This window comes from Gymnogyps californianus, chromosome 2, assembly GCF_018139145.2.
Source record: "Gymnogyps californianus isolate 813 chromosome 2, ASM1813914v2, whole genome shotgun sequence".
Lineage (NCBI taxonomy): Eukaryota > Metazoa > Chordata > Aves > Accipitriformes > Cathartidae > Gymnogyps > Gymnogyps californianus.
This window is the reverse complement of record NC_059472.1, coordinates 97662250-97674225: the sequence shown is the minus strand read 5'-3', so window position 1 is coordinate 97674225 and position 11976 is coordinate 97662250. Positions and strand designations below refer to the sequence as shown.

General features: G+C 38.8%; 1 protein-coding gene across 1 annotated transcript in view; it reads left to right on the top strand.

Moving 5' to 3' along the window:
- The window catches only part of CAP2 (cyclase associated actin cytoskeleton regulatory protein 2), a 70695-nt gene that overhangs the window by 46920 nt on the left and 11799 nt on the right, over positions 1-11976 (top strand). Inside the window, exons 6-7 of the mRNA XM_050890995.1 lie at positions 164-249; positions 1985-2090. Coding sequence (XP_050746952.1) covers positions 164-249; positions 1985-2090 — 192 coding nt within the window. The remainder of the gene's footprint in view (positions 1-163; positions 250-1984; positions 2091-11976) is intronic.

Below are 11976 nucleotides of genomic sequence, written 5' to 3'. Positions count from 1 at the left end.
AAATCTTGCAGAACTCTGCAGTCTCATCTGCACAGTTCTTCACTCTAGTACACCCAAGAAGGTGTTTTGTAATATACCTAATACATCAGGGAAGGTGTCTGACTAATGTTTTATTTTCTTTCTCCTTCTGTTGTTTCCTGCTACCATGGGTTGACGGTCCTAGTCTCCTAAACCAGGCCCTTATGTCAAGGAGATGAATGATGCTGCTACCTTTTATACTAACAGGGTATTAAAGGACTACAAGCACAGGTATGTTGCCAAGCCCCAGTATCTACTTAGAGAACAGAGCATTAACCATACCAATAGGGTTCACAATGCCATCACAGAAAGCATTTTGTAAACTAAAAAGCATTTCGTAAAATCTGCTTGCAGTAGTGTATTTTCCCCTCCTCATCTTTGACCTGCGCATGTTGCAGTGAGAATGGCAGCAGCACTAGCAGTGCTGGTTTTCACTTTCTGCAAATGATGATAGGATTATATTTAATTTTCCGGCATTCCAGCATCATAAGCTTATATGCAAATGCATATTTACATTTCAACATGTGGCTAGCTAACTGCTAAGCGTCCTTGTCTCATTTGTGCACTCATACTGTTGCTCTTTGCTTGAAAATGTGCATTCAGGTGGTAGATTTATACAACTGAGCATCTAATTCTGTAGCTCCCAATTTGCTTTTTTTCTGTACCACTGCATTGTTCTTAAAGAGCATGAGGAATTAACAAAAAAGTTCCATGAACGGGATCTGTGAGCTGACAGAGAAAGAGAAAAAATACAGGTCTTTCCTATGCCCTCTTAAAAAAGTCATGTATAAACCCTGTTGATTTGGTACTTTTGGAGGCCAGATTTTGGCTCTTAATTTTTATATCCCAGTGAAGAACAGTATTTGCTATTGAGTTTTTCCTCTTTAGTGAGGAAAACTTTATATATATAAAAACCTTTTGTATATATTTCTATTTATTGTATATGTATAAATATATATTATATACTATAAGAAATAGTTCTTATTATATATATAATGTATTATTCCTGAAGCCTTAGTTTACGTACTGAAGGTAGTACCTACTGGGGTAACTGAAGATTTTTACAATATAGCTTTAGTACTTATTCTGGAGAAGAAAATGTCTCACATGATGGTATAAACAGGGTACATTATTTAGTTCTTCCCCTAATAAGGAATTCTTTACCTGTTTTTCACTGAATCAGATCACAATGTCTTCCAAGTAGTGGAATGCTCTCCCTTGACTTCAGTAGGCTTTGGATTAAACCTGTTGACCCAGATCCTCAGCAGTATTAAGCATTAAACTCCAAAGGAAATAAATAGAAGGTAGACACCCAAATCCTTGTAAGCATCCAGTCCATAGCCATCACTATTCAGTAATAATTCTTCATCACTAAGGACTCCATCTTACAAGCAGTTTCTCTCTCTCTACATGTTTCTGGTTTTCACTTACTGTCCCATTGGAAGACTAAGACTTCCAAATAATGATTCCAGAGCCAACTTGTGACTTTTACTTTAAAAATTCTTGATGTATAAATATTTTAGTCTGATGACTATAACATGATCCAGTATTACCCTGGCTACATTTGAACTTGGAAGCTAGAATATCTTACAGAACCCACGGATATTTAATTTTCTAAAATTCAGCACCCTGAAACTGAGTCTGGGTAGCTGCCGCACAGCTCCATATACCTTTAGTGCTTCTTCAGTTGACTTTGAGCCTGAACAGAATGATGACACACCCTTCCAGCAGGAAGCACTCTGTGCTAGAGGCATCCTTTGCCCTTGTTTGTCCTCTGGAAGTATCTAAAAGCTTTCCAGTGTAGTAGGCCTCAGTATTTTCAGCACTGGGCTGGCTGGCTGCCTGCTAACTGATTTGTCCATGGCTTTAAGGCCGACATTGGGTTTTACCTGCTTTACGCAAGAGTAGCAATGCTTTCTGTTTTTAAGTACATTCACACATATAAATATTGTCTCTGTTTTTACAGTGATGCACGCCATGTTGATTGGGTGAAGTCATATCTGAACATCTGGTCTGAGCTTCAAGCTTATATCAAAGAGCATCATACCACAGGTCTCACCTGGAGTAAAACTGTAAGTACTCTTTCCTTCTTCATGAAGAACCGTAAAATGCCAGTAACTAATTTGACTTTTAATGCAGGTCATTAGCTCAGGAAAAATAAGTATCTAGGCCAGGAACAGAAGTCATGGTCCATGGACTTCCCAACCAAGCCAATAAAAATTTGAAAGACAGGTGGAGATGTGTCAGGCCATTGTGGTACAGGTTTGGAGGAAGAGGGAAGAATTATTTGGGATGATTATAGCCATAACCCTCAGCTGCAGATGGTGAGGAGAGGCAGATACAATTCTCCAGGCCTGCTACAGTAGAAGGTAGGAACAAAAACAAACCCAAAAAATCTGAAGGACATGTCAGACTGGAGGAAAATTGGGTAAACATGACAGGAAAAGGAGAAGAATGGTGGAAAGAATCTGAACAAAGAGAGGTATTTAATAACAGGAAAAAGAAACACAAGGGATACATACCAATTTATTACTTCATAGATAGCTATCTTTATAAAACTTATTTTTTACATACAGAAATAATTTCTGAAATACATACATAGAGAGAGAGTAAATATAACTGTATGCCTAACTATTTATGCTCTTTCTATATATTTATATAAACATCTTCTGTGTGTTACATCTGAGATGCATAGAAAGATGATGGCAATGAATATTGTTCTCTAAGAGAGTTATAAACATGAAGAATTAATTTTCTATTGGGTATAAATGTAAGAGTTTATGTCCACTGTCTACATTGATGCAATGTTCTATATTATTCTAATAATGTGCTCATGTTTATTATCAGGTTAGGAGAATTGCTGAAGTATATTAAAATATAATCAGCCAGCTCTTTGCTGTTATCATCTAAACTTAATGCACTCACATACTTGCACATGCAGTCTTTCACACTAAGTTTATATTTTCTTCTGTATAGGCAAATAATTTTTTTTTAAATTGAATGACTATTCAGAGGACTGATATAGGCCACCAGATAATTTAGTTCCCAGACTAAAACACTGTAAGAACTCAGGAACATAGGGAGGTGAAGTAGAGCTTTCGAGTGGAATGTATTTTAACATGGAATAAGGGCTGGAACACCTCTCCTATGAAGAAAGGCTGAGATAGTTGGGGTTGTTCAGCCTGGAGAAGAGAAGGCTTCGGGGAGGCCTTATTGCGGCCTTTCAATATATAAAGGGGGCTTATAAGAAAGACGGAGAAAGACTTTACCAGGGCCTGTAGTGACAGGACAAGGGGCAACGGTTTTAAACTGAAGGAGGGTAGATTTAGATTCAATATAAGGAAGAAATTTTTTATGATGAGGGTGGTGAGACACTGGAACCGGTTGCCCAGAGAAGCTGTGGATGCCTCATCACTGGAAATGTTCAAAGCCAGGTTGGACGGGGCTTTGAGAAACTTGATCTAGTGAAAGATGTCCCCGCCAATGGCAGGGGGATTGGACTAGGTGGTCTTTAAAGGTTCCTTCCAGCCGAAACCATTCTGTGATTCTATGGTACCTGGAAAAGTTACTTTATCTCCTCCTGTATGGAGGTGATAACCATGTAAGAGAATGCATGTTGCTTGTGCTCAGCAACAGACTATGCAACTTCCTTTTCACACCCTTCATTAGACATTGTACAAGGCCTTACAGTACTCAAGTATTCAAGCAAGTTCAAACACAGGAGAGACCATGATCTATGTGTACTTCTTAGTTTGAAGCAATGCAAAAATGTATAAACATGATAAATTAGAAGACTAGAATTATCTACTGCTTTGTAAGTTTCTGTAGTAAAAATTTAAAATAATAAACATGATTCTTATCCTTAATTTAGTACAAAATTTCACACTTGCTACATCCTACTCTATTACAGTCAGTGAATGTGAGAAGAGCTAATGATTTTAAAATTATTATTAGATGAGGAAAAGACATTGTAGTACCCTGTTAACCAAATTAGCCTGAGAATCTGGGACAAATTTAGTTTTGTTAATACAGAGAAAGAATCATCTTCACCTTTAATGGAACTTTACAAGTATGGAAATAGTGTTATAAGATAAAGATTTGTTATAGCCATTTGATCAAATGGGAGGAACTCTCAGTGCTGTTGAGTACTGGTAATCTTATTCAGAAGTGTAGCTGTTGCAGATTATATTTGACTGGTCTTAAAACCAGCATCTCAGCCATCATGTCTTTCTATTTCCCTCTTGTTAGTTGTGCAAGAAATTGCTGAATACAAATCTAGGTGTGACTTGTTTATTCATATTAAGCATAGTTTCCTGCCAACAGTGCTCATTCCACCATGAGTGATGAGCCCATTACTGCATCTGAAGTATTGATTTCACTCATTTTGGATATCACTCAGATCTGAAAGTTGTCTTGGAAGTATGGCTGATTTAAATTATCATTCATGTAATATGTGTCAGAAAGATTAAAGTACAAACATTTTTATGGATGTATAATTTTTTAAAGTTTTACTTCATGTGAGTGTAAGGAAATCAGAATCCGGTAAGTTAGCAGGTTGTTTAAATAGCTTGTTGTTTAAATGTTGTTTAAATATTTTTATGAAGCTTGGTAACAAATACATTCAAGAAAGCAATGAGTTACTCAAGTGATAATTTCATTTTTGTTATACATTTTAAAGTGAGAATGAAAGTCACAGATTCATGCTGTGTGAAGTTAATCACAAAGGTCTGCAGAATCAGGGCCTAGACAGAAATACGATATCTATAAAAGCTGTAGATATATTCCAGACACAGTTGTTAATCATTGCACACAGCAGCTTCCACTTATATGCATAAAAGGAAAAAGAAAAAAGCAGTAGTTTGGCAAGGCATTAAGCAAGTGGCACATTTATGAAAGGGAGACGTTGATGCAGAAATGCTATTTTATTATAGAGGGAGAGAGAAAGAGAGAAAGTCTTTGGTCTGTATAAGTACAGATTTAAAAGCACATTATACCGATAATTTACCCTTCGTATCTGCAGAAGTCAACAAAGCAATGCTTGAAGCTTTATATTAAAAGTTATTAAGTAACATATTTGGATATTTCTAAAGAGACTAAAGAGTCAGGGAGAACATTAACTACTGCTTCTCTGAGAGCTGTATTCTCATAGCTTGAACTGCAACAAAACCCCAGGAGCATCAGCCTAGATCAGACTATGCTTGGGTTTCCAAAAAGGAAGGGACAGGACTTTTTAGTGGGCAGTTGGCCCCTTTACCTATAGGTGCTGCATACCGTGGTGTGCACATTTCTGGCCATGCTCCATGCCAGTATCACAAAGCTGTGCCATTTCCAGCCCCCCTGTACCCTTCCATCAAGCTGCACAGGGCAGCTGCAGCCAACCTTGGAACAGATCACTAGTGCATACGGTAAAGTGTTCCTGGCTCTGGCAGTAAGCACACAGGCAGACACTTTAGAGGAAAGAGAAAGAAATGTCTTAATAAATTGCAAGACAGATGCTAAAAGAGGTGCAAAAGGTTGAAATAATGGCTAAGCAGTCGGCTCTGACAATAAGTTACCTCTGTCAGCTTTATAATAAATCTGTGATAAAAACAGATGCTTTTTGGATCTAACAAAATTCTCTCTCCTTATTGACTTTGGCTCTGGTTCTGCCAAGATATGTGACAATATTTTACTCCTTGAGGGCATCCTATTGAAATGTGTGGGACTGTGTGAGGAGAAAGCCAAGAAATCAGTGGAGTTAAGGACCTTGAGACCTTTGTGTATCTGAGCCTGTTTTGCTACCCATGTGGAGTGGTGGTACAAAACTAGACCCTATGTAAATCGCAGGCATTTCAAGACATGATGGATATGGTTAAGATATTAGTTGGTACTGTGCTTACAGAAGAAAACTACATATTTAAAGTATGTATGTTTGTGAGCAGGATTGTCCCAGAGAGCAAAATGTTCCATTCTGTGTTTTCACCATGAACTGAAGTATTCATTTTCATTAATTGATTGTGCATATGTCAGAGAAAATATGCTTGTCAGTGGAAGTCAGATGGATGTACAATATTTCCTTAAAAGTGTAATTTTGTAGCTCATTATCTCGAATGTAAAGTGTGCGCTGCCTTCTGCCACACACACCCTGTGGTGAGTAGCAGTTCACTATACTCACTACATCTCAATTCAGCCATCTTGACAATGGGAACAATAGCAATTACCAACCTAATGGAGATTTGCAAGTTTTAATTTGCTACCAGATATGACATTCTCAGATGTCAGTGACTCTTATGCAAAAGCTGTTATTATAATGAAATATTTTAAATGCCCAGTGTAGCATTTTACCCATGCAGCAACTGTCATTTTTGCTTGCTACAGCTTTCTGACTTTAACATGAAATCTACAGCTGTAACAGTAACCTATGTCTGTCTTCAGTTCTTACTGATAAGCAGCAAGTGCCCTTTTTTTCTTTTTTTTTTTGCCTAAAGAAGGGATTCTGTTGAAGCATGGCTCTTTCTTTCCTCTCTACTTTTTTTTTGGTGGTGCAAAGAAATGAGCAGCTGTAATATAAGCTCACAAGAATGCCTAATAAAAGTTTGTTTTCTACAAGGACTGCATGAGCAAGCTGGGGGAAGTGAAACTTCTGCTCCTATTTCTGCAGGTTAACTTTGCAGCAAGAAAACAACCAGTAATCATGAGGGATTGCTGTAGTTTCCTGTACATCAAATAACTGTTAAGAAACAAATCTTGCTCAAGGATAATTGTCTTGAATGTTTCTCTCAGTTGCAGGTGGATCTGCAGTTAAGTTTCTGTTCTTTGTATACAATAGTCATTTAGGACAAATTTTGCCAGCAGGATTATTTACAAACAGGAAATATTTACAAACTAGCAGTGATTTCATTACAGTGTTTAGTTTCTAATACAGAATTTCATTCAAGTGATGAATGTTCCCCCCCCTTTACAAATCAAAACAAATTCTTAGGAGAAAGTCTGCATCTTTACAAGCAGTTGAGATTTATTTATATCCTGTTCCCACTGAAGCCAATACAATATCTTCAAGTCTTTTTTTCCTGAAATATAATTTAAAAAAACATTTATAACTCATTAGATAGTACTCTAAAAATTCTCTTTAAAAAGTTGAAATTCTCAACAGGCTCCACACCGAGAAGAACCATCGTAATTCCTGTATTAGCCTGATTGAGCGCAATGATACTAGTCTCAGTACAGACTTTGGCCATTTCATTCTTGTCTCAAATAATCACCTCCAGACATTTTCTTATAAAATGGCCCTGCCTCTCTCCTGTACTATCAAAACATTTTCCTGTAATATATCGTCTCTCTACATATTGAGGTGAACAAGCTGCAAAAGACCAACTTCTGCAGGCAAAGCCGCCTATTATCCTTCCAGTATCTCTTCTATGCTATGTTTAGTTTGACCCACTCACTTATCAAGAAGCCATCGTCTGAGCCACTTCACTAAAGCTAAAGGTCAAAACTGTAGTGCCAAATTCCAGCCACAGCCACAACTGCAATCCCAGAGGCCTCATTCAGATAGAAGTAAGGGCAGCATAGATATACTGATTTAAATGCCTGTATCTTGGATAAGATGTAGACATTTTCAAAAAGTGCTCAATTTTTCTCAGTCATAGCCTTTCCTCTCCTTTTCTGTCCCTTTCTGTTCCTTTGTCTTCCCTTCCCTTTCCCTATTTCCTTATACTTTTTTTTTGAAAAATTTGCATCCTTTAATCTCAACTGTTTCTTTCTCAGAGAATAGGCAATGTTCATTTTTTGGTACACTGTCAATTTAGAAACTGGCCATCCTGGCAACTCTACAATAGTTGCCTCTTTTGTGGAGACTGCCTCAATTACATACACGTCCCTTTGAAAGAAAGTAGTCTTACTCCCTTATTCCAACAATGGCTGACAATATTTGTCTTTACTGGATATCAGCGGTGTCCTTTTAACATCAGTGACCAAACACCATTCAGACAGGTTAAGGGAGAACCTGGGAGAGGCTTGTTTGACAACAGCTGTCAAACGCAACCTGACCTGTAACATAATGCAACCTAGTTCCAGTGGAAAAGGGAAAGGAAAAAGAAAATTGAAAGTATGTAAAATGGAGAGAAAAGGAAAAGGCACTTCTATTAAAACTTTACTATATTGCTAAAGGGATTGGTCTTCTTTTTAACTGAATATTTATGTAAGTAAAAGATGGTTTAATGTGCCTGTGGGAGCACTTGTTGACAATTACATTAGCACACAGTTCTCAGATGATTTAGAAGACCTTGGCTGTTTAAAACATTTCTGGTTGAGTAACTGTGAAGATGTAAGCACTGTTTTAAACCCTGAACAGGTGATAAATGGCAGAAGTGTATTAAACGGGGCTTCAAAGTTTGCAAACTCAACAGGTGAATAATTCTGCTGAGACCTGGTAACAAGAAAAGAGGCTGGCCTGGTTTTTGCTGTTTTTGTTTTAACTCACAAATATTACAGGCCCTGTAAGTCAGCTGTTTCATCTAGTAAATTGCAGATCTCAGGGCAGCATAACCCCTTGCAGACAGGTGGCTTAAATACGGTAGGTCATAGAACTGTTGTGCTAAGCTACTTTTACACAAAAAACACCTTAACAAGAGCTCTGTGCCCCTGAGTCACAGTCCACCTGTTCCCAGAGGTTGATACATGATCTTTTTGAGCCTCATGATTCTTGTCTTTGGCTGTGCATATGTATGGAAAGAACAATACAGAACGCTGTAATCATTTTAGGTGTGAAACTAGTATTACTATAAAGGGGGAGGGCAGAAAACAGAGATATCTTTTTTTTTCTTGAGAAGAGTGTAGTCCCCATTAGGATTCCTGTTTATCTGCTGCCATGAAAAGAAGGCTTTTCAATAAATTAAGGAAGGGATTTTATGCCTCTATCTAAGCCACCTGTTGCCTCAGCTGCAAATAGATACTTACCTCTTAATAGGAATGACTATTATAATAGGTACTATATATTATACACATGCATATGTAATTTATTTATATGCATTATATAGATGTTTATAATCTGTTTGTCCTGAGTAAAAATGACCATTGCAGCTACAAGAAATGTGTGTTCATTCAAATGCTCCACAGCAGGTTCCCACCACAAGAACTTTGTTCCCCCCAGTTTCTGTGCTGCAGTCTGTCAGCCTAAAGCTGGATAAACACAGAGGAACATCGTGGGTGTTTGTACAGGGCCTGGCACGTAAGCCCCTCATATCCCCAGAGATACAAGCCTCTGACTAGGGCTCCTTGCTGCTACAATACTACAAATATAGTAACAGTGACACGGAAGGCTAACCCAGGGAATTGTTCAGCAAGAATGGCTCAGGAAATAGTAACATCTGTGACAAGACATAAAAAGAAATTCTTACTGTCTCTCAGTAGCTGGGTTTAGACCTAAAGACATGTCAAGCTGTGTATGGCCACCAAATATTACTGACACATGGCATCCAGAGCACTTGTGTTATGTACAAACAGCATTTTATTTCTCTAACAAGACTGGCTGCTGCTCTGTGCTCCAGGGGAAGCCTTTAGGAGAAATGTGCTGTAACAAGGCCCAGCTTCTCAGAAGCAAGGGCTTCACTCATCTCTACTGTAATTTCAAGGGAATTAAATGAGATTCAACGTAGATGAATTTTAACGAGCCAGCTGCCTCAACATAAACGGTCATTTCTTTCTCCAGTGAGTAAGCTAGGTAGCCAGCAAGGAGAGAAAGAAGAGTACCTCACCTTTCTGCCAGTCGTACAAGATAAAGGTAGAAATACAACGTGCTTTGAGGCTGTACTGCAGTCCTGCAAACCCTTGCACAGTGATAATACGCATTTATCAGACCCAGCTCCGTGAGCAGCTTCAGACACTGTCACTAGAGGAAGCTACTGAGCCACAGTCAATAGGAGGGCCTTGGCCTCTCTGCAGATGGCTCTGGGCTACCCAGCAAGGAGCAAACCCTGAGCAGTTCCTGTCACCCCATTCAAAGCATGGTTTAGTTGGAGATTGAAGACACTTTTTTTTCCCTGGGAGGAAATTTCTGGTATGTTCCATCCCCTACAGAGCTGTTACTACATGGCCGCAGGGCCCACATCTCCTGTTCTTGTTAGGACCCTACTCAGAGAATTACATTTTTGCCGATTTCAGAAAGCTCCAGGAGCAAGGTTTAAAGCACATCAAGTTCACTATGATACAAAGCTAGCAGGTTAAAAGTTAATGACTTGGTTTTGTGTTACATTTTCTCAAAGTAAGGCTGAAGCTATCTATTCCCCTGATAATTCTTACAAGGGGCGTATTTGCAAACGATGGAAAAATGACCACACCAACATGTTAATGGGAACAGTCGGCTATCAGCATAGCTTGACGTGATGTCTATAGACACCACAGCACTGAGAACAGCAGCTGTTACGGAGGCAAACAGCTGAAATAAAAGAGGAAGAAAGGCGGCTTGCAAATAACTGCCTTTGCTAGTCCAAATGGCTCTTAATACTCTTTGTGTAAAGATACACTGTTGTTAACATCTGCTTGAAGTTAATCTGAAGAGTTGTTTGCAAATAGCAAAACTGGTAAGCACCTGCTGCTTTAGGATAGATGAACTTTTGCGGGCATATAACATGCTATTTTATTCTCAGCAGCTCTCACAAACACCACCCTATACAGAGCAGAAATGAATGGACTTTGTGAAGGGCACTTCAGTTGAAATTGGATAGGATTATACACAAATATTGCCAGATACCAGAACAGTTTAAGAGTCCGGTTCAGAAATATTCTAGAGCCTGAGGGCCTAAGTGGTCTTAGAAGGGTGACTAAGGAAAGCAAACGAATTGCCAGTGACTTAGGTTGGTAACTTGGAGGTCTATGTATTAATAGAGGTCAAAACTAATCAAAAAAGACAGTTCCTGGAACCACTTCACTAGGCTGATTTTAAAACTGCCCTTTGTGTCAGTGTGTTTGAGTGCAGCACAGGTCCCATCTTCCCGGCATGCAGGGAATGCAAGAAGTGCAATGTGTTTTCTGCATTTCCAGATCACTTTTGTGCTTTCTGTCCCCTTGTTAGACTTTCCCTGAGCCACTCTTCCCACAAAGAATTTCACCTCACTTGAATGTGTGTTTGATTTCAGTCAGGTAAATCAAAATGGCAAAGAAAAGAAGACAAAAGCCAGAGTGAGACTGAACCTCTCTTTACAGCAAGTCTCTGTATGCCTCCTCATTAGTGAGACTTGTCTGTCTTTTCCATGCTGTTCTATTTCAATGGGGGATTGTCGTACTGGATGTATCCATGCCGTAAGATGGTAGATCTACAGTGGAGCAGTTAGTCCCTCCCTGTACTTTAGCGACCTTTTTTCCTTTGATTTGTCCTTCAGTTTTGCCTGGCCTAATTTATGATTGAAATTGTTTGCAGTTTCCAGAATGGCCATAGATGTTCAGACATAATGGAAAATATCATGATACAGTATCTGTTAGCTTGTGTAGCTGTAACTCAGGTTATAAACTAGACAAGAATTTGTCATGCAGGAGAAAAGTTAACAAAGGTTCAGTCCATCTCTTATTTCTGTGACTGCACAAAATTAAGAGGAAAAGTGGGAAGGGTGACTGAACCGCAGGTGTCTTCCGAGACCTTGTGACAGCTCCTGTGTTCTTAATTAGATCTAACTCATAATCTTTTGAGCTCAGTGGAGATGATAGCCACTGACTTTGGCGGAGGGACCAGGCTTGAAAAGAAACGAGGAGGCAGATGAGCAGCATGAGTCCAAGGGATAAATTTTTTTTCCTACTCTTGAAACCCACTCAAAGGACTAGAATGTTTTCACTCCTCAGGTCAAGGATTGAGATTTTTGACTAGACTTGTCTTTTCATCAGTACTGCTCTAGAAGGGAAAGATGCTCCTAGTTTCCCAGATCCTTTCCTACCTCTGCCCTTTCTTGAAAATTAAATAAGACATTCTCCAGTCATACAAAACCACGT